Genomic DNA, 21,273 nt, shown 5'->3' on the forward strand with positions numbered 1-21,273 from the left:
GGTTAGTGGTGATGGAGAGCTCTCCTGGGGCCAGGTGGCCTCCACCATCTGGCCAGTGTTGAGGGAGGTGGGGAGGGCCCTCACCCTCAGACCTGGAACTAAGCTCACGGCAGAGTCACAGGTAGATGGTTATATCAAAGTGCAGGTGTGCGTGGTGTCTGTGTGTATATGATGAGGTTGTGTGTGAGCAGCTAGAACTGCCTGTGACTATGAGCAGGATTTTATGTGTTTGCATTCATGCCTGTCTATGTCTAATGTCTGCGTGACTATATGCTGCACCTTGGGGTTTCTGAATGTCCCAGACACGGGACTCTGTGATTTAGGGACGTGTTTGTGTGTGTGTGTGTGTGTGTGTGTGTGTGTGTGTGTGTGTGTGTCACGAGGGGGCAGGTTCTATGGGGAACTCTGAGGTGGAGAGAGGAGTAGGGAGGAGTCAAGCACACCATGACCTTGAGAAGACAAGGCCTGTTTTTCAGAGATTTTCTGACTCAGCTTTCAATCAGAAGAAAGTCACCCTCAGATTCATTTCTTTAGAAACTGTTCTCAAGTGGAGGAGATAGCATAGTGGTTATGTAGAAGACTTTAGTTCTGAGGCTACGATGTTTCAGGTTTGATCCCTAGCACCATCATAAACAAGAGCTGAGAAGTACTCTGATAAGGAAGGAAGAAAGGGAAAACATCGTGCTTTTTGTGGCCCAGGAGGTGGTGCAGTAGATAAAGTGTTGGATTCTCAAGCATAAAGTCCCAAATTCATTCCCAGCATTACATATATCAAGAGTGCTGCTCTGGTTCTCTCTCCTTGATACACTCTCTCTCAGTAATAAATAAACAAATCTAGAAAGAAAGAACTTTTCCTCATTTCTCCACCTGAGTGAAGCTCAGCCAGAGAGGCAGGAAAGCTCCTCTGGCCAAGTTAACCCAAAGAGTTCAGGGGACTCCTAGCTCCAGTACCCTGGACACAGACATGGTTTCTGGCATCATTAGAACTCCCAGGCTCCCGGGAAGCATCCCAGAGACTCTGCTCACCCACTGCAGCACAGAGCCAGGACAGGTAAGAAGCCGCTCTGAGGCAGAGGCACACAGATACCCAGAGTTGGGCACTGGCACAGCATCACACATGAACCAGAAACCAACATGTGTGGCCCCAGGGTTGTGGGACACCAGCACGCTAATACACATCCTCATGCAGCTATCACAAGCTAGGAACACATTCCTGGGAAAGAGACATACACTGGCATACTTTGGTAAAACATTCTCTTGCTAGGATACACATGCTTAGAGGCACAGGCATGCAGACATGTTTCACATGTACTCACATACCCTGTCTGTGTTTTTTCCCCTTGCTAGAATTCTAGTTCAGCACCCTGCTGGGCAAGCATCAACAGAGGGCGGGGCTATGTAGAGGGGACCCTGTGAGTGTACGGCTATGTGTGTCCATATGCAGCTGTCACTGTCTAACAGTGTAACTTTAGCCTTATGTAATGGGGATGTACCTCTTTGTGACACTGTGGTTGTTTTTCTGTGTCTGTGTAATTCTGGCAAGAACCATGTGTAGCTGTGTGTACTGTACCCATTTGTGTGAATGTGAATATAGATGACAGTGGTGGTTTGTGAATTTGAGTGGCTGTATTTTGTAGACCACTTCTTTTTAAAATATTTTTAAATTATCTTTATTTATTGGATAGAGACAGCCAGAAATCGAGAGGGTGGGGGCAGACAGAGACAGAGAGACACCTGCAGCCCTGCTTCACCACTCGTGAAGCTTTCCCCCTGCAAGTGGGGACCCGGGGATCAAACCTGGGTCCTTATGCATTATAACATGTGCATTCAACATGTGCCACACCCAGCCCCCTGTAGACCACTTCTCTTAGTGTGTCTCTGTGTGTATGTTCATGTGAATGTTAGCATATATGTGTGCTTCTCATTGTGTATGACACTGTAGATTGGAATCCACAGGCTGGCAGGGCTGGTCCTCCCCCACCCCCGTGTACCCCCCCAGAGCCTACGGCCTGGGGTGGGGCCAGAAGGAACTGGACTGAATCTCCCATTCACTGACAGTTGTATTTACAGAGCTCCAAGTAGGACGTAATTGCTTCTATTAATCTTTCTCCGGTTGTTAATTGCTCACTTATCGGGTTGTGTATTATGCCGACTGTTGCTCTTAATTCGCCTCCATAGCTGCAGGTGTTTGCTGCCTTATTAACTGTTAATCGGCGCGGCTAGGGATGGAGACTTAATTGGCCCCCAGAGTGGGACACGGGCAGACCAGCCGGGCACTGCTAGTCTCTCAGCCTGTCCCTGGAACACTTACCTGTGGAGTACAGGTGGCTAGCAAGGGAGGAGTTGGCCCGCTGCCATCCTCAGGCAGACAGCAGCCCTGCATACAGCGGTGAGAGTGACAGCCGCAGGGTACGGCCATCACTATCACATAATCCTAGCTCCTCCAAGAAGTCAGCCAATCAGAAGCCGATGCCTACATCTCCCTCTTCATCACTAACAACCTTCCTCTATCCAGAATAGAAGCCAACCTCATTTATTTTAATTATCTGAGCCTAATTGAGAACGAAGATATCAACACATAGTAGAACTGGTTCTCCTCTTTTCACACCTCTCCCGCCTCCCCTTTGAGCCCTTGCAGCACGAGCTGTCTGGGTTACAAACACACAGGGAAAAAGGAGGTGAAAGAAGGCATCTCAGGAGAGATAGCTCACCTGAAAGGATGCCCACTGTGCCACACACATAAGCCAGATCCTAGCCCCTGGTATACCCCATGGGAATATTACAGGACTGAGAGAAGCTTTCATGCTATGTGATAGCTCTCTCTCTCTCTCTTCCTCTCTCTCTGTAAAGGTCAGCCTGGAACAGTGAAGCACTGGTAAAGAATAAAGAGAAAAAAAAAAAAAAGAAGGAGAAAAAGAAGGTGCTTTTGTCAGTGTAGAAAGGTAAAATAAGACCAAGGGAGGACTTCCCAGCTACTGAAGAGTCCAAACAAGAGCAAGAACTTCCAGGAGTAGGTATACCGCACCCTCCCAGCCATGCCCCAGGGCTCTCTCGGCCTCTGCTATGGAAGTCCAGACAACAAGGGACCCACTCCCTGGATGACACTGATACAGACACAGAAGTGACAACAGGCTCCACAGAAGGCTGACTTCTGCTTTTCTTTCCTTGCCTCAAGCCACAGCAGAGGAACCACAGTTGTCCACAGTGGGGACACTGAGGTCCAGAAAGTGGGTGACCCAAAAGGTCCCATATCCTCTCTGGCAAAGGCTGAGATATGTGGCTCTCCAAGCAAAGTTTGGACCCTCCACTTCCTGTTAGTCTCTGCTCCAGCCAAAATATCTATTTCCATCCTGGAGGGCACCTCCTCCTTAGTTCTGATCTTAAAGCCTTTCAACCTCAGTGGATACTGCAATCACCTCAGGCTCTAGCACCTTAAGACAGGAAGGTAAAGTTTCTATAGAAACAGTCAGCCCCTGAGAAAGCATAAGAGTTGTGCTAGCTAAATAAGGGGTTGGGGGTCCGAGTTTCACCAACCTGCCCTCCAGTCTCCAAGAAAGATCACCAGGCAAAACAGTCCTTAATCTGTACTTGGAATCCAGCTTGCCCTGAATCTTGCTTGTCACATCTTGAGCTGCAAAGAAAGTTTGTGTGATGGTTGGTTCCTGGGAGGAGCTGGACTCCAGGGAAGGAAGGTGTAGCCTGCTACTGAAGGCCTACTGTGTGTCAGGAGCAGCAGCAGTGCCTATCTATGAAAGTGGCATTTCATTGACTTCTCACATAACTTGATAAATTAGGATTCAGTATTCCAGTCTACAGAGAAGTAAACTGAGCCACAGAGAGAACTTTGACCAAGGTCATATTCAGGAAAGGGGAGAATTGGGATTCCAGTCAGGCCTGATATTTGGGGTTAGGGGGTTTGAGTAGGGAGAGTGGGTATCTTTGGTCAGAGATACCTTAACAGGATTCATGCAAGTAGTTTCAGTCAGGTGATATGGGCCCCGGGAACCGGTGGTCATGATTACTGCTCGCCCATCCATCCCCAAATCTGGCCGTAGTAATAAGCAAAACACTCACGCAAGCGCAGCTCACGTGCCCATCGGATGGGAGAGCAGCAAATGGAACTATCCAGACATAGTTGCCCAAACAAGTTCCGGCCCCGCCTCTATGTTAATGACATGCAGATATATGCTAATTTCTATAGGCAACCGCTTGAGCCTTGGGGAGCAAAGGGGTGACACTGCATGGTTGCTGTGGAAACGCTGGGCCAACCTTGTCCCTCCCCACCGCAGATGCAAGTGCGTAGACATGTGCGCAAAGACCCAGGGTTCCTCGCTCCAGCGCCCAGAGGATCACGGAGTGGCGAGGGTGTGAACCGGAAGGACCCCCGGAGACTGCGTCCAGCCCCGGGGAAGCTGAGGCCCCCAGAAAGTGGCGGAGAGGGCAGCGCCTGCGGCTGAGAGCTGGGAGGCCCTTCTGGTCCTTGGCGACTCCTACTCCACTCCGGCCTAGCAACGCGAGCCCCGCCCAGCGTTACTTAGCAACGACCATGGAACCTAGCAACCGCAGGGCACGCCCCCTAGCAACAGCTCACCCCAATCTGCGCTCCTGGCCTCTGCTGCCAAAAGGAAAGCAGGGGCTGGTGGACTGCTGCCAAAAGGTGGGTGGAGGCCTGTAGTAGCCCGCAGCCTCAGAGAAGACTGCAGGACTCCAGGGTTCTGTAGCAGTTCACTTCACCCGCGAGGGCTTAGGGGGCCGTGTTATCATCCCCATTTACAGAGAGGGAAACTGAAGTTCTGAAAAGAAGCCTCAGCCCAGAGAAGATCTCGTTCTTCCGAGTGTCCCAAGGAAGCATTAAGTACCCCTCCTTCTGTCTCCCGGGGGTGCGCAGCCGCTTCCCTCACACCTTACCCCAAGTGCCATAAAAGTACCCCAGCTAGCAGCTGTCGGTTTGCAGCTATTTGCCACGTTCACATACAGCACGGAGGCTCTGACTCCAACAAGCCCCTCCGAGTCGGGCAAGTTCCCCCACGGAGCCCTGCCCCAGTCCCTTTTGGCTCGCCTGCCCAGTTCCTTCTCTCCTGCTACCTATGCACCCCACCCTTCTTGCTTCCCGGCCCTTGAGCAAAATTCCCCACATCTCACCCCGCCCCCAGCTCAGCCTCCAGTCCTGCCAGCCCTGCCCTCCATCCCAAGGCCGAGAGCTCCCTCTACTGTCGGCCATGGGTAGAAAAGGCAGCTGAGCGCATGGGGCAGAGAAGAGGGACGCCAACAATCATTGTCCCATCCTTCCCGGCCCAGCTGGGTTCAGGGGACCACTGGTTCTTAAGCAGACTTTGAGAAAGGGTGTGCAGGAGGTATTTCAGGCCCCAGGTAACGAAGGGAGGAGGCCTCCTTGTAAGTTCTCTCTTTGAAGTCAGGCTCTGCTTCTGAGTGTTGGGTTAGCAAGCCAGAGGACAACTACTAGCTATTATCTGGTTGACTAACCAAGGCTCAGTCCTCAAGGTACACCCCGCAATACAATGCTTTACAATTGTAGTTGCTGTTAGATGCTCATTGCAGGCTCCAGGCAAAGCAGCACCATCCAACCCAAACAGCAGTCTCCCAACTCGCCCCCACTATCAAGACCTGTAGCCTTCTTCACCTGTAGTCTCTGGGAGCTGACAAGAGGACAAAAGAGGAAACCTGCAATATCGACTTCCTCAACAGCATCTGCACCCTGAGAACTACAGTCACATGCATACATGCAGTCCCTCAAAGATGTGCCTACAGAGGCATAAAGGAGGGGTGGGGCTACACTCCAAATATCTAAAGGGAAAACAATCTTGGTAGCGGAAAGTGATGCCACTGCAACTTGCTTTCCTTCCAAAAACAATCTTTGGAGGTCTACACCACTTCAGAAATCTCACTTTCTTTCTCCACTTCCTAGCCCTGCCTTCTCATCTATCACTTCCTCCCCAATAATTTAGAATACTTGAAAAATGCTTCCAGAAGCCACCATGGCAACCACTGTGGCCTGGGCACATTTATGAGTCAGAACTTCAGGTAAGCATCTGGCAAGGTTGCCCCCTCCATCCCCAGCACAGAAATCAACCCACATAACCCCAACCCACACCTCGCCAGGTCCAGGATCTCTCTACCAGCCAGTAGATACAGATGCAACTTTCCAACATTTTTATTGAACCAAACATCAAGACCAAACAGACTATGAAACAGGAAACTCAAACAAGCAATGAGATGACCCTCCTCTTCCCCTACACTTCTCTCTCTCCCTGGAACAGCTAGGGAAATTAAAACCCCTCTTCTGCTGGGTAATGAAGGTCAGGTCTCTGTAGGGAGAGGACACTCGGAGCCTGCTCCCTCTGCAGGGTCTAAGGAGGAGACAGGGGCTAGGTTGAGGGACTGTGCAACTGCAGGAGGCTGACAAAGGAGGCCAAGAATTCCAGGGGTTTCAGGGGACCTGGAAGATACTGTAGAGGATGAGAGGGTGGGCTTCTGGCCCAGGGACGTTAGTGAGGCTTGGAGCTGGTGGCTGATAGTCACCAGGGATTCAAGATGGCGGAGGAGGGCTTGGTGGGGACAGGAAGCCCCACAGAGGTGCTGATCATGGCTTTGGCAATTACCAGCTGATGCTGCTGAATGGTGATGCCAAGACTGACACCAACCTGATTCAGTGGGGCACTGTCCATGCCCAGGGCCCTGCCAGGTCTCAGGCTCTCTCCACAGCCTCACTCTGCCTCTGGGGGGCCTCTGCCATGCACATATTCCCCTTGGAGTAAGGCTACCACTGTCCTGACTCTGCCTCAGGGCACCTCTTGGGGGAGGGCTGCTCTTTGGGGCCACACCTGACCTCCTGTCATCTGGCTGGTAGCACCGTGTCTGCACTTTCCTGTTGAAGGAAACCACCTTGCGAACTTTCCCCTTCAAAGGGCTGGACTCCGCTGAACCTGGAATCCCTGCCTTGGGCAGCAACACAGCCAGCAGCAGGCTTGAGTGAGTGACATCCAGACCTGGAGAAAGAGGGAGGAAGAGACCAAATATTTGGTAAAAGAGAGAACACAAACCCCGGAATCTGCATTCTGGCTGTCGCAGGAGGCCTATAGGTTAGATACCAAGAAGGGCTTTCTAGCAGTGAGATGGGGGATGGGAAGGAGTCCATGAGATGCTGAGAAAAGTAAGTGGGAGGGTGCATGTATCTCAGAAGATTTTCTCTAAAAAAAAAAAGGTTTTTTTCCCCTTTGGGCTTTGTGAGAATTTTGGTGGCTAGGGTTAGGGAGGGGCATAGGACTTTGGTAGAGGGTATGTTGACTTGACATAAACTGTGTGTGGGTGTGAAAGGACATCCCTAAAATCTTGTAATTTTGTGAAACACTGTTAAATCACTAATGAAAATGAAATAAGAAAGATTTGCTCAGCACACAAAAGGGTTCACTAGACTGAGGACAAGCATAGATGGCTTGACCTTAGACTCTTAAAGCCTTCCTCATTGTCCTCAAGATAGAAAGGCCAAGAACTCTGTCCATGGCTGGGCGCAGTTTCAACCCCTAAGCCCCAACACCCCCACCACCAAACACTTTTCTTGAGCCACTCTCGAGGTATCTACATACAGAGGCTACCAGTACAGCTGCTAAAAGCACTCCTCTTTACCTCATGTGACGCTATTAGTTCCTTGTGGGTGCTGCCTCTGTCCTATTGTGTCTGTGTCAAGTGTAGCTGTCCTGGAAGGTCTATTCAGGGTGGCTAATTGGAGACTGTAGTATGCTGGTTAGGAGCCCAGTGTCTGCAGTCACACCGCCTGGGTGTGAAACCTGGCTCTCTGTGACAGACTGGCTGTGTGACTCTGGACAAGTTGCCTGCCTTCTCCCCACCTCAGTTTCTTCATATGTGAAAGGAAACACAATGAAGACTACCACCTGACAGGGTCATTTCAAGGGTTAGAGGAATTAAAAGCAACACTTTGAGGATACTATTGTCACACAGTAATACAACAGTCCAAGCTATTACAAGCTGTCACATTTGCCTGTCTCGGAAATTCTAAGACATGCCACCTCCAGTCAACTTTGTGTACAATAATGCCTAGTCTGGTCACCAAGTGAGGAGAGACAGGGTCTGAGGTGGCTACTGGGGTGCTTACCTGGGCCTCCAAGAGGGCGCAGCCGGGTGGGCAGGGGCTGGAAAGCAGGCAGGGGCAACAGGATCACACCCATGTGTTGCACAGCTGCCAGGCCATGGCGCTGCTTGTTGTTGAGGTAGGAGTAGAGCAGGTGGCAGTTCTGGGTATCCTGAGCCCTATGTGGGCAAAGTCTGACCACGCAGATGTCCTGCAATAGCAGGATAGACAGAGGCTTAGTACCCGTCATCTTTTGCTCCCAGCTTCACTCCTCAACTCATCTAAATCTTTGGGGAAGTACTTCCCCAAAGTACTGTGGAAGTACTAAGTACAAAGTACAAAGTACTAAGGAAGTACTGTGAGAAAGTACTTCCTTATTTTTCTACGATGATGATGATGATGGTAATGATGATGGTTTATTGGATACAGAGTGAAACAGAGGGAAGGGAAAGACAGAAAGGCAGAGATAGAGATCTGCAACATTGGTTCATCACTTGTGAATCTTCCCCTTGTAGGTGAGGATTGGGGGCTTGAACCCAGGTTCTTGCACATTGTAACTGATGCGCCACCTCCCCTCACATCCCCAGTTTTCTTTCTTTTCTTTTTTTTTTTTTTAAAGATTTTATTTATTTATTCATGAAGATAGAAGGAGAGAGACAGAAAGAACCAGACGTCACTCTGGTACATGTGCTGCCGGGGATTGAACTCAGGACCTCATGCTTGAGAATCCAACACTTTACCCACTGCGCCACCTCCCAGACCACTCCCCAGTTTTCAAGAAGGTAAACAGAGGGCCTTGTCACAGTCTAGAAACTAGATGTGACTATCTTCCACCAGGCTCCAGGGGTGGGGACAGGGCCAGGAGGCAGTGCAGGGTCCAAGGGTAGGTAGTTACCTTGGCCTCAGCAGGGCAGACACTGGCCATAAGGTCCCAGACAGTGTTAGAGGGGATGCAGCCTGCTGAATGGATCACCTCAGGCAGGTCCTAGGAGCAGGTAGAACGGCCAGTCAATCCCCAAGATGCTAGCTAACTAGGGCAGCCTCAACAACCAGCCACCTGGAAGCCATGGTTAGTAGCACAGAGGACAAGCAGGAAAGAGCCCAGAAAGGTTGGTGGCTACCCTTCCCACCCCCGCCCCCGAGACCTACAGCCTGTTTGGCTTAGTTCTATACAATATCCTCCCTCTTCCAATTTCACTCAAAACTCACTCTCAAAACCTTCTAGGTCAGGGAGTATCAGACTCCCCTCTAGAGTCCTTTTTCCCTTCTGCATGGGGCTATAGGACTACTTGATATACCTCTTCAGGAGCCAGGCAGTAGTGCACTGGGTTAAGTGCACACAGTGCAAAGCACAAGGACCCATGCAAGGATCCTGGTTTGAGCCCCTGACTCCTCACCTGCAGAGGGGCTGCTTCACAAGTGATGAAGCTGGTCTGCAGGTGTCTTTCTTTCTCTCCCCCTCTCTATCTTCCCCTCCTCTCTCAATTTCTCTCTGCCCTATCCAATTAAAAAATGGGGAAAAATGGCCTCCAGAAGCAGTAGATTAATAGTGCTAACACTGGGCCCCAGCAATAACCCTGGAAGCAAAAAATTAAAAAAAAAAATTTAAGTATACCCCTTCAGGAATGTATTCTCATTTGCCCCTGTGACTGGCACAGAACCAGACAGAAGAGTGTCAATAAACTTGTTTTAGAATGAGTGAAAGGATTGATGGGCATATGGGCAGATGGGTGGACTTGGGTGAGTAGCTGGTGGTTAGTGTGTGAGGGAGCTCCCGTGAGCAGGGCAGAAGTACCATGATGAGGCGACAGCTATGTCCAGAGACCAGCTGGGCCTTGGCCCGGAACCGCTTGATAGAGAACATGTCCACAGTACCCTCCCAAGGAGGCTGGCTAGGCAAGATCTTTGTGGGCCCAGCAGGCATCTGGAGCCTAGAAGGAAGGACAGAGAGACAGGCAGATCATTGGGACTGACCCCACTACCTCTTTCCTCTTCAGAGAAGATCCTAATTCCTCACTCTGAGTGTTGGAACAATGGAATATTCATTCAAGCATGGCGGTGTGTGTGTGTGTGTGTGTGTGTGTGTGTGTGTGTGTGTGTGTGTGTGTGATGGGAGCAGTAGACTGGGATGGTTAATAATACAGATGGGGAAAGTGAGGCACACAAAACTCTTAAGATTTGCCCAAGGCCAAAGAGAAAGCAAAACCCATGCAAAATCTGCACCCCCTCCCTGCATCTCCCCCACATACAGTGGCCCTACCCCCTTCCTGCCCTGCAGCCTCCCACACCTGTCCTGGGGCTCCCTAGGAGGCTTCTCCTTCGTCTGGGGCATCTCTGGAGAGGACATCAGGGCTGAGCTTAGGACTCTCTGGAAGATGTTGTCCTCCTTTCTCTTTGTGGCTTTGGAGTCTGGCAGCTCACATGAGGAGCCCCAGTCTGTAAAGCAGGCAGCAGCTGAAATAGATAGGCAGCTAGATTGGAACTGTTGCAAGACTTTAGAATCAGAGTTTCAACCAAGTTCTTTTCTTTTTGCTTTTTCGTTCCTCCTCTTCCTCCTCCTTTTTTTTTTTTTTTTAACAGTCTGGCTCTTGTGCATGTTTTTTTTTCCCCCTTCAGGGTTATCACTGGGACTGAGTGCCTGCAATACAAATCCACTGCTCCTGGAGGCTATTTTTCCCTTTTGTTGTCCTATCAGTTTTTGTTGTTATTATTATTGTTGTTGTTATTGCTGTCATTGTTGTTGGATAGGACAGAGAGAAATGGAGAGAGGAGGGGAAGACAGAGAGGGGGAAAAGATAGACACCTGCACACCTGCTTCACCGCCTGCGAAGTGACTCCCCTGCAGGTGGGGAGCCGGGGGCTCGAACCGGGATCCTTATGCCTGTACTTGTGGTTTGTGCCATGTGTGCTTAACCTGCTGCCCCACCGCCCAGCCTCTCATGCATGCCTCCATACGCAGGGCCACTTTTCCAGTCAGATAGAAAGGAAGAGAGACGGAGAAACACCACAGCACCAGAGCTTCCTCCAATACCATAGCATCTCCCATATGGTGCCACCAGGGTTTATACCAAGGCTGCGTGCATGGCACAGCAGGCACTCTACCTGTTGAACTATCGCTCCTCCAGTCCCTTGAGCCAGATTCTTCTTGAGGTGTCCTAGGGCATAAGCATCCCCAAACGACCTACCTTCAAACCACAAATCCCCTGTGCTGCCAAGCCCCACACTCAGCCCCAGACTGCACACCACCCAGCAGCCTTCCCGCCTCTCTCCTACCTATGCAGATGCGGCAGTGGGGGTCTAAGAAGTGGTGCTCATGCTGTGCTGTGCTGTCCTGGTGCTGCTCTGGGGTGTCCTTGGCCATGGCAGGCAGGGTCAGGGGGCTGCAGCCGATGGACACCATGGGTCCCTAAAGATGCACAGGAAAGAGGATGCACTGGGATACTTGGGACAGTAGCTGGGGAAGCCAGTAGTCGTCTGTGTGCAGGGCTATGGTTTTACTTTTCCAACTAATGCAGTTTTGCTGCAAAAGTATGATGAATTTGCTAAAAGAAAATTTGGAAGGGCGGGGGAGACAGCATAATGGTTATGCAAATAGACTCTCATACCTGAGGCTCCTAAATCCCAGGTTCAATCCCCCGCCCCACCATAAGCCAGAGCTGAGCAGTGTTCTGGTGTGTGTGTGTGTCTTCATCTCTCTAAAAAATAAAATTAATAAAAAAATTTTTAAAAAAAGAAAAAAGAAAATTTGGAGAATACAGTTTTTGTTTAGTTTTGTTTTTTAGCCACCAGTGCTATTGTTGGGGCTTAATACCTGCACTACAGATCCACTGCTCACAGAGCTCTTATTTATTTATTTTATATGTTTTTTTTATTATGATAAAACAGAAAGAAATAGGGAGGAGAGAGAGAGGAAGAGAGAGAGGCAGGCCTGCAGCCTGCTTGAGCACTCATGAAACTTCCCACCGTCCAGAAGGGCACCAAAGGTTCAAACTGGGGTCCTAGCACAAAGTGACTGGTGTGCTTTACCAGTCACAACACTGCCAGGCCCCTGAAAATACGAATATGGATATCTTAAAATATTTATTTATTTATTTATTGGATAGAGACAGAGAAATTCAGAGGAGAGGGAAAGAGACAGAGAGACACCTGTAGCCCTGCTTCATTACTCAGGAAGCTTCACCCCTGAAGATGGGGGCCGGGGGCTTGAACCAGGGTCCTTGTGCACTATAATGTGTGCGCTTAACCAGATGTACCACCACCTGCCCCCCCGAAAGTATATTTTTCCCCTTTTGTTGCTCTTGTTGTTTTATCATTGTTGTGGTTATTATTGTCATTGTTGTTATGGATGCCATTGTTGTTGGATAGGACAGAGAGAAATGGAGAGAGGAGGGGAAGACAGAGAGGGGGAGAGAAAGATAGACACCTGCAGACCTGCTTCACTGCTTGTGAAGCAACCCCTGCAGGTGGGGAGCCAGGGGCTCGAACTGGGATCCTTTTTTTTAAATTTTATTTATTTATTCCCTTTTGTTGCCCTTGTTGTTTTATTGTTGTAGTTATTATTGTTGTCGTCGTCGTTGGATAGGACAGAGAGAAACGGAGAGAGGAGGGGAAGACAGAGAGGGGGAGAGAAAGATAGACACCTGCAGACCTGCTTCACCGCCTGTGAAGCGACTCCCCTGCAGGTGGGGAGCCGGGGTTCGAACTGGGACCCTTATGCCTGTCCTTGTGCTTTGCGCCACCTGCGCTTAACCCGCTGCACTACAGCCCGACTCCCCGAACTGGGATCCTTATGCACATCCTTGCGCTTCGTGCCATGTGCACTTAACCTGCTGCACTACCGCCCAACTCCTGAAAATATTTCTTTGAAACCCACCAGCTTGGGAGTCAGGCAGTAGTGCAGCGAGTTAAGCGCAGGTGGCGCAAAGCACAAGGACCAGCGTAAGAATCCCAGTTTGAGCCTCCGGCTCCCCACTTGCAGGGGAGTCGCTTCACAGGCGGTGAAGCAGGTCTGCAGGTGTCTCTCTTTCTCTCCCCCTTTCTGTCTTCCCCTCCTCTCTCCATTTCTCTCTGTCATATCCAACAACAACATCAATAACAATAATTACTACAACAATAAAACAACAAGGGCAACAAAAGGGAAGAAAGAAAGAAAGAAAGAAAGAAAAAATATTTTTTAAAAAAAACCACCCCCTGTGCCACCACTTGGAGACAAATGTTAACATTCTGGGTATGTCTTTATTATGGTTCTTCTCTACAGAGGGTTTAGGGGTGGGGTCCCTTTGCTAAAATATCCAGGATCAAATGTTGACACTCACACTTCCTTTTTTCCCATAACTCATAGTGGAGGTAGCTGTCATATTTATAATATAGTTCCTATAGACATCAGAGTCATGAGTCACTTAATGACAGGGATGCTTTGCATCATTAAGCAATTTCACGGCTGTGTTAACGTCATAAAATGGATTTGCACAGGTCTAGGTGGTGTAGCCTATGACACAGTCAGGCTGCTAGAGAGACTGCCCTCATACATGACATCTGTTTCTGACTGAAACATCGTTCTGTGGCACATGGCTGTCCTTCAACAGGACAGACTGTACTGCAATATCACCTCTGTTCCCAGGTAACAGGTCACTCCCAGGTTTCCACTGTCACAAACAGTACAGAGGACATCCTTGTGTAGAAAGAATTTTCTAAATTACCAGTTACTTCCTGCAGACAGTACTCAGACCCAAAGAGAGAATCAGGGAGAATAAAAACTTTTAAGATTCCTGATGCTTGTTGCCAAGTCATCTTTTTTACTCATCACAGGCCAGTGTTACCTACAAAGAAAACACTGGGGGAGATTTAAGGTTTTAGAACTCTATTTTTGCTTTATAAGCCACATCCATGGAGTGCCAAGGCACAAGTTGTAGATCACACAGCCTGGGTTCATGTCCCAGCTCCCCCATCAACTGAAGGGCCTGGGGAATATGACTTCAGACTAGGAAGCTGGCACCTCCAACCATGTAGGTCACTGTGAGGTGTGTATGAGGCTTGACATGTAAAAGGGCCACACAGCATGGCTTAGAAAGGGAGTGAAGACAGGGCCTTAACAAGGACTAAAAATGGGCATCAACTTCCACATGGGGTCAGCCATCTTTGCCCAAATGGCCCACATGCTTCTCTGGTGCAGACCTTTTCATTTTCCTGATTAAAAATTTAAAATATCTGCTGAGGGCACCCCATGAGAAATATTTAGAGTGCAGGGGGAAGGGAAGCCTATAATAGTGGAATAAAAGCCATTAATTTTAGTCATATATATTAAAAAAAGACATGGGATATATGCTCAAGATAGAGTACTACTCAGCAATTTAAAAAAAAGGATTGTATTGTTATGTGGAATCCTGAGAAATATTATGCATGTACAAACTACTGTTATTTACTGTCGAATGTAAAATATTAATCCCCCAATAAAGAAATTTTAAAAAGATCATAATGTGTCCTTTGGGACTAAATGAATGGGACTGGCAGTGATTATGATTTGTGAAGTAAATAAGGAAGTGAAGGGGGAGTCGGGCGGTAGCACAGCAGGTTAAGCACACATTGTCATTGTTGGATAGGACAGAGAGAAATGGAGAGAAGAGGGGAAGACAGAGAGGGGGAGAGAAAGACACCTGTAGACCTGCTTCACCACCTGTGAAATGACTTCCCTGCAGGTGGGGAGCCAGGGGCTTAAACCGGGATCCTTATGCCAGTCCTTGCGATTTGTGCCACATGTGCTTAACCCACTGTGTTACCGCCCAACTCCCAAAATACATTTTTAAATAAAAGGCAGCATAGCACATGAACAATAAAGTGGCGGTTGCTGTGTCCTCTACTCCCCTCCCCTATCCTGTCACCTCCCTTTCTCTCTTCCTCTTCCCCTATACTTACCTGCACTTTATTTTCATCCTTTTAAAAGACTTATTAAGAGAGAAAGAGAATGAGAGAGGAGATGTTCAGCTCTTGCATAAGGTGGTGCCAAGTACTGAACCTATGGCCCTGGAGCCTCGGGCCTGCAAGCTGGTGTTCTCACAGGATAAGTCATCTCCTTGCATCCACTTTATTAGAAGGAGAGATAGTTTTTGGTTTGGAAACATCGTTCTGTGGCACATGGCTGTCCTTCAACAGGACAGACTGTACTGCAATATCACCTCTGTTCCCAGGTAACGGGTCACTCCCAGGTTTCCACTGTCACAAACAGTACAGGGGACATCCTTGTGTAGAAAGAATTTTCTGCCACACTCCTGAGGACTCCTCACTGGAAGGAACAGTGGTTCTCGTGGTTGGCCTGTATACTGTTTGAAGGCAGTAGGGATTTTGGTCTGTCATGTTCACTGCCATTTTCCCAATGAACATGGCACCAGGGGCTTGCCCCACTATCCCATCCTCTGGTGTAGACACAGCGCTCATTAGACAAGGGTAGACATTTGACCCACAGAGCACTCAACCAGACAAAGCTGCCTTCCCCTGAGAGTGACTGAGTGAGCCAGGGATGGGGCAAGGTGGGAGAAAAGGGTGGTTTTAAGGGCTGCAGGGAGCTGGGCTGCTGGGCTGCTGAGCAACCACATCAGCTGTGCACATGACTGAGGAGCCAAGGGGGTGAAGGGTGAAGAGCAGGAGGATGAAGCAGCTCCCCAGTAACAAGAGGAAAACTAGATTCTGTCCATGCTGCTGGTCTTCCGGATCCCAGGACACATTTTTAGAGGCCCTCTGCACTGCTGCCATGAACTCTGGGTGGCTCCCTGCCCAGAGCACCCTGACCCTTGCTCATCCTGACTCTGGGAGGTGAGAGCCATGCCTCTGCTTTATGAAGAAGACTGAGGGAGGGGCTCATAGTAGTCAGGTGAGGTGAGGAGTGGGACCCTGGGTAGGGGATCCCCCACCCAACCTACACCAGTCCTATGTCACCCTCTGCTTACCACCAGGTCCTCCTGCATCCCCATCTGGTCTGTGTCCCTCGGGATCTCCACTTCCCCCTTGTGGGTCAGTTTGGAGGCTGGGAGGCTGCGCGGCTCCTTCTGCTGCTGCTCAATGATCTCCAGGCCCTGGAGTGAGGAGCAGCCCGAGCTCAGCAGGACTCAGGGCTCTCCAGTGTGAAGAACCCGGGTGCTCTTTTCTCCCCAGACCGAGCCCCCTCCCCCTGCAGCAAGTGTTCCAGGCTTTTGCTCTCTCTTCCTCCATATCTCCTTCACCCTCCTCTATCTCCAAGGTCTACTCATTTCTCCAACGCAAGCCCTGCCTCTTCCAGGAAGCCTTCTTGTCTTCATTCACAAGTCCTATTTCCCTCTGTCCTGAGAAGAGCATGGTGCAAAGAGCTGGTCCAAATCATTAATAAAAACCCCTGAGCTGAGCAGTGGTGCACTCGGTGGCATGCACACAATATCATGTGCAAGGATTCAGTTCAACCACCTTATCCCTATCTGCAGGGCAGATGCTCCATGAGCATTTCTCCCTATCTCCTCATCCCTCAATTTCTCTCTGTTCTAGCAAATAAAAAGTAATTTCAAAAAAGATTCACAGATGGCAAGGGCTGAGCAGTGGCACTCCCGGTTGAGTGCACATGTTAACATACACAAAGACCTGGGTTCAAACCCCTGGTCCCCAACTGCAGTGGAGGAAGTTCCAGAAGTGGTGAAGCAGTGTTGCAGATGTCTCTCATTTCTTTCTCCCTTTCTTTTTTAAAAATTAATTAATTAATTCCCTTTTGTTGCCCTTATTGTTTTATTATTGTTGTTGTTACTGAAATTGTCGTTGTTGGATAGGACAGAGAGAAATGGAGAGAGATGGGGAAGAAAGAAAGGGGGAGAGAAAGACAGACATCTGCAAACCTGCTCCTCCACTTATGAAGTGACCCCCCTGCAGGTGGAGAGCCAGGGGCTGGGACCAGGATCCTTCCGCAGGTCCTTGTGCTTTGTACCACGTGCGCTTAACCCACTGTGCTACAGCCTGACTCCCTTTCTCTCCCTTTCTATCTCCCCCATCCCTCTCTGTCTCTGTCCAATAATATAACAAATAAAATATGAAAGAAAAAAAATAGACTCACAGGTGGCGTGGCCTTGAGAAAGCAAGTGCTTCACTGCCCTAAGGACAGATATATCTGTCCTTGAGGAATTTGATTAGAAGCATTCCATTACACAGTGTGGATGAAGTGTGAGAATTGGGGCCTGGCTCGTCAGAAGTAATTCTTCTTGTTGAGCAATGCCGTCCTATCTGAAGATCTTCCTGAAGGCTTGTCTCTCCCTTTCTAATGACCCTGGAACCAGCGGTCCTGCCCTCCCTGTACTAATAAGGGCCCCATGCTCAGTGCTGTTATCCAGTAGCCGCTGATCCAAAAGCCACACATTCTCACTCTGCATCAGCCACACACAACGTAGCTGGTCCTGCTCCCTGGCCCCATGATGCCTGCCCAGACATGCCAGACATTCCATTGATGGCAGATGGATGCACTAAGGGACTCTAGGTGCTAATTCTCATCACCCAGTGTCTTCCAGAACAGGAGCCTTAGTGCCCTGCCCTCCCACAGATTCTATCCCTTCCCTCTTACTGGGCCATTTACAACCATGTGGCAAACAGCCAGCTGCAAAGCCTACTCAGTGTCCATGTCTCTGACCAGGCAGGGAGATGCCCACAAGTGCAGGGTATGAGAGGCTGTATCTGTGAAGTGTGTCTGTGGAGTCCCTCACCTAGCCCGGGGCACCAGGAAGGCTTCCAGCCTTTTCCAGGGCTTGTGAGACTGAGGTGGGAAAGAGGCACTTTGGGTTCTCCAGCACCCTAAACCTCACCTACCCACAAACACAAATGGCCCAGATAATCCTGGACTTCAGACAATAGACAATCGTTCCCACTAGCCTCCTCTTCCCTCCCACACACGTGTACACACACACACACACACACACACACACACACACACACACACACACACACACACACACACACACATAGCCAGGCTCCACGGAAAAGCAAATGGAAGAAGAGCATCTCTCAGAGGTGTTATCTAAATTAGTTGGTGGTAGAAGTCTCTCTGGCTCCTTCCTGTCTGCTTCCTTGTTCTTCTTGTCCCTGTTCTCGTGTTTCTAGCTGCTATGTGCTTCTGGTGTCCCCTCACCTTCCTCTCCACGCTGATTCTCTGTGTCTTGGAGCCACCTCCTCCACACAGCCTCCCACAGGTCCTGTCCCCTGGTCTGGCTTGACCTGATAGCTCACCCTTTTCTCTTCCTGGTGCCGCCAGCGGGCCAGGTCCTGGGGGGCCATCTGGATGGAATTCATTCGCACCAGGCTGTGGGGGGTGACATCTCCATGGAGCACTTTGAGAAGCAGGTCCTGTGGGGGGCAGGGACAGGGGTAGGGGCTGTACCACGCTAAGCCAGCATCTAATCAGGCTGTGAAGACCCTGAAGGAGGGCCTGACCCAGCCCAGAATCCCACTCACAAGGTTCCTGGGATCACGTAGGTTGAACAGCAGGCTGCGGTACTTGGCCTTGTAATGGGAGTTGGTGGCTCGTGTTAGTCTGAAGAGGGCTGCCTCGATGCCAGCAGCAATGCCCTCCACTGTCTCCTCACTCAGCACCAGGTCCGGGAGCTCCTGAAGGCTGCAGGGCACAAGGGCAGGGCCTTGGTCTGAGCTCACAAACAAGATGCAGGCACTCAGCCCACGGGAGATATTTAGGAGGCCAAGGCTGGGCCAACCCTGGTTTCAGCACTGGGCATTTTTCCAGCCTGGACCCATTTAGTCTCACCCCAACTATATGAGGGAAAAATGTCCAGGAGATACAGTGGTTAGAGCTTTGGGCGTTTTTGTTTTTAATAGAGACAGAGAAATCAAAAGGGAAGGGAGAGATATAAAGGGAGAGGACAGAGTGACACCTGCAGCACTGCTTCACAGCCCGTTGAAGCTTCCTCCTCCACCCTCCCGCAGGTGGGATCCAGGGGCTTAATCCAGGGTCCTTGCACTTTATAACATGTGTGCTCAACCAGGTGCACCACCTCCCTCAATCAAATAGTGAGGGCTTTTATATGTTGTTGTTTGTTATTAGATATGGCTTATGGTAGTATGGAGGATTGAACCTGGGACCTCAAAGCCTACTAAAGCTTGAAAATCTGTTTGCATAATGATTATGCTATCTCCCCTATCTGAGCTTAAAAGCATGAGGACTTAAAAGTATGAGGTCCTGGGGCTGGACAGTGGTGAATCCAGTAGAGCACACGTGTTACCAAGCACAAGGACCCAGGTTCAAGCCTCCAGTCCCCAACTATGAGGAGTGTGTGGGGAGGGACTTCGCAAATAGTGAAATAGTATTGCAGATGTCTCTCACTCTATATTCCCCCTTCCTCTCTCAATTTCTCTCTGTCCTATCAAGTCAAATCAATAAATATTTGGAAAAAATAAAAAGCATGAGGTCCTAAATTTTTTCCCTGGTGCCAAGTGTGCCAGTGCTACTCTAGTTCTCCTCCCCCCTCCTTTAACTCCTCCCCTTCCCTCTCTCTCTCTTTCTCTCTCATGTTAATAAATAAATATAGCTTCAGAAAGAAAGGGGAGGGAGTCGGGCTGTAGCGCAGCGGGTTAAGCGCAGGTGGCGCAAAGCACAAGGACCGTCATAAGGATCCTGGTTCGAACCCCGGCTCCCCACCTGCAGGGGAGTCGCTTCACAGGCGGTGAAGCAGGTCTGCAGGTGTCTATCTTTCTCTCCTCCTCTCTGTCTTCCCCTCCTCTCTCCATTTCTCTCTGTCCTATCCAACAACGATGACAACAATAATAACTACAACAATAAAACAACAAGGGCAACAAAAGGGAATAAATAAATAAAATAAAATATTTTAAAAAAGAAAGAAAGAAAAGGGAGAGAAAAGGAAAAAAGGTGGTCATTCTCCATTTACAAGTGGAGAAACTCAAATATGATATGGGGCTTGCTTGTCCACGGCCACACCATCAGTGACACATGCTCTAACCCTTGTCAGTAGGAGTGGGTTACGTGTGGAAGGTTGGAGGGTAAGGCATCTGTGGGGGCAGCACTAGCCCTGGAGATAACACTGCATCTACCACCAACATGCTGTGTGGCCTTTGCAAAGTCCCGCCCCCTTCTGGGCAGGGGCTCACCACCACCACTGGACTCAGACCTCTGAGGTACTCCTGGCACATAGTCTCAGGGTGCCTGGAAGCTTTTGCTGTAGGTGGACCCACAGGAGGACCTGAGAGCACACTGGGATTTGTAGTGGCTTCCTGGGAAAGCATGTCCTTGAAGTCAGAGACTCAGGTTCAGATTTCAGCTCTCCACTGGTTCTTTGTGTGAGCAAGTGATTTCACAGCTACAGAATGGGGCCAGAGGTATATACAGACACCCCGAGAGCATGGTGTGGCCCTGCAAAGGGAGGCAGGAGGGGAGGGCATGTGACAGCGGCCTATCAGGAAGTCACAAGTGTCAGGGACATGGGGAGGAGACCTTACCGATTCCACAGCACCTCCTGCATGGCACGGACCACAGTGGCCCGGACCTCAGTGTCCTGCGCTGGCTGCTCCTGAGCTGTGGGGGAAGAGTCATGGGTCCCAGGGATGCTCAGATGCCAGGGAACAGGGCAGCTCAGTGCTGAGGGACTTGGGCAGAAGAGGAGCCCCACCCCCAGGGACCCTGCAGTGAGGGGGGGGGGACAGCTCTTCAGGAAAGGACTGTAGACAGATGGCACAGAATGAGGGGAGAAGCATCCTAGCAAGGGCAGGGGCCCTCAGCTGGGCATGAATCCCCTCAGGTACACATCAGTCTTTGCGAGACAGAAGCTACTGGGGGCACTTTCCACAGCCCCTCACCTGTGTCCTGTCCCCCACCTTGGTCACTAGGCTCTTCCTTCTCATTCTCCACTGGGTCACACTGTGAGGGAGGAGGGAGGCACTGAGGCTGTGTGCCCAGCTCCCCCAGTCATCTCCCCACCCCCACATTCTCCCTGACCCATACTGACCAAGGAAGTGAGCCCTTACCCCTGGACACTCTGCACTGGGATGCTGAATGGAAACCCCTTCCTGGAAGAGAAAGGGGGCATGGAGAAGGTGAAGTGGGTGACAGGAGGAGTCAAAAAGGCCACCAGGATGGCTGGAGGACTCTGAGATGACAGGACACACTGGTCCACCAGGCACAGAGGCTGTGACTGCTCCCCCTC

The 21,273-nt window shown here is 50.1% G+C and overlaps 2 protein-coding genes across 6 annotated transcripts in view; both read right to left on the bottom strand.

Moving 5' to 3' along the window:
- The window catches only part of ADGRB2 (adhesion G protein-coupled receptor B2), a 67,199-nt gene extending 63,645 nt beyond the window's left edge, over positions 1–3,554 (bottom strand). The window contains exon 1 of the mRNA XM_060205743.1: positions 3,535–3,554. The gene's annotated coding sequence lies outside the window, so the exon portion shown is untranslated. The remainder of the gene's footprint in view (positions 1–3,534) is intronic.
- Positions 3,555–6,156: 2,602 nt separating this feature from the next.
- On the bottom strand, positions 6,157–21,159 carry SPOCD1 (SPOC domain containing 1). Of its 5 annotated transcripts, none has more exons than XM_060205759.1 (12): positions 21,095–21,159; positions 20,927–20,987; positions 20,570–20,645; positions 18,557–18,716; positions 18,332–18,448; positions 16,048–16,173; positions 11,381–11,513; positions 10,396–10,561; positions 9,903–10,038; positions 9,003–9,092; positions 8,132–8,318; positions 6,157–7,007 (listed from the first exon to the last, which is right to left on the bottom strand). In XM_060205759.1, the coding sequence occupies exons 3-12, from the start codon at positions 20,590–20,592 to the stop codon at positions 6,319–6,321; spliced, it is 1,827 nt and encodes a 608-aa protein (XP_060061742.1). In that variant the 5' UTR covers positions 20,593–20,645; positions 20,927–20,987; positions 21,095–21,159; the 3' UTR covers positions 6,157–6,318. The 5 variants fall into 5 exon arrangements, with proteins under 5 accessions (XP_060061742.1, XP_060061738.1, XP_060061741.1 ...); XM_060205755.1 differs by having other exon boundaries at positions 10,396–10,543; positions 21,095–21,134; XM_060205758.1 differs by lacking the exon at positions 16,048–16,173 and having other exon boundaries at positions 10,396–10,543; positions 21,095–21,134.
- Positions 21,160–21,273: the final 114 nt, after the last annotated feature.

The sequence above is a fragment of the Erinaceus europaeus genome, chromosome 13 (assembly GCF_950295315.1).
Source record: "Erinaceus europaeus chromosome 13, mEriEur2.1, whole genome shotgun sequence".
Lineage (NCBI taxonomy): Eukaryota > Metazoa > Chordata > Mammalia > Eulipotyphla > Erinaceidae > Erinaceus > Erinaceus europaeus.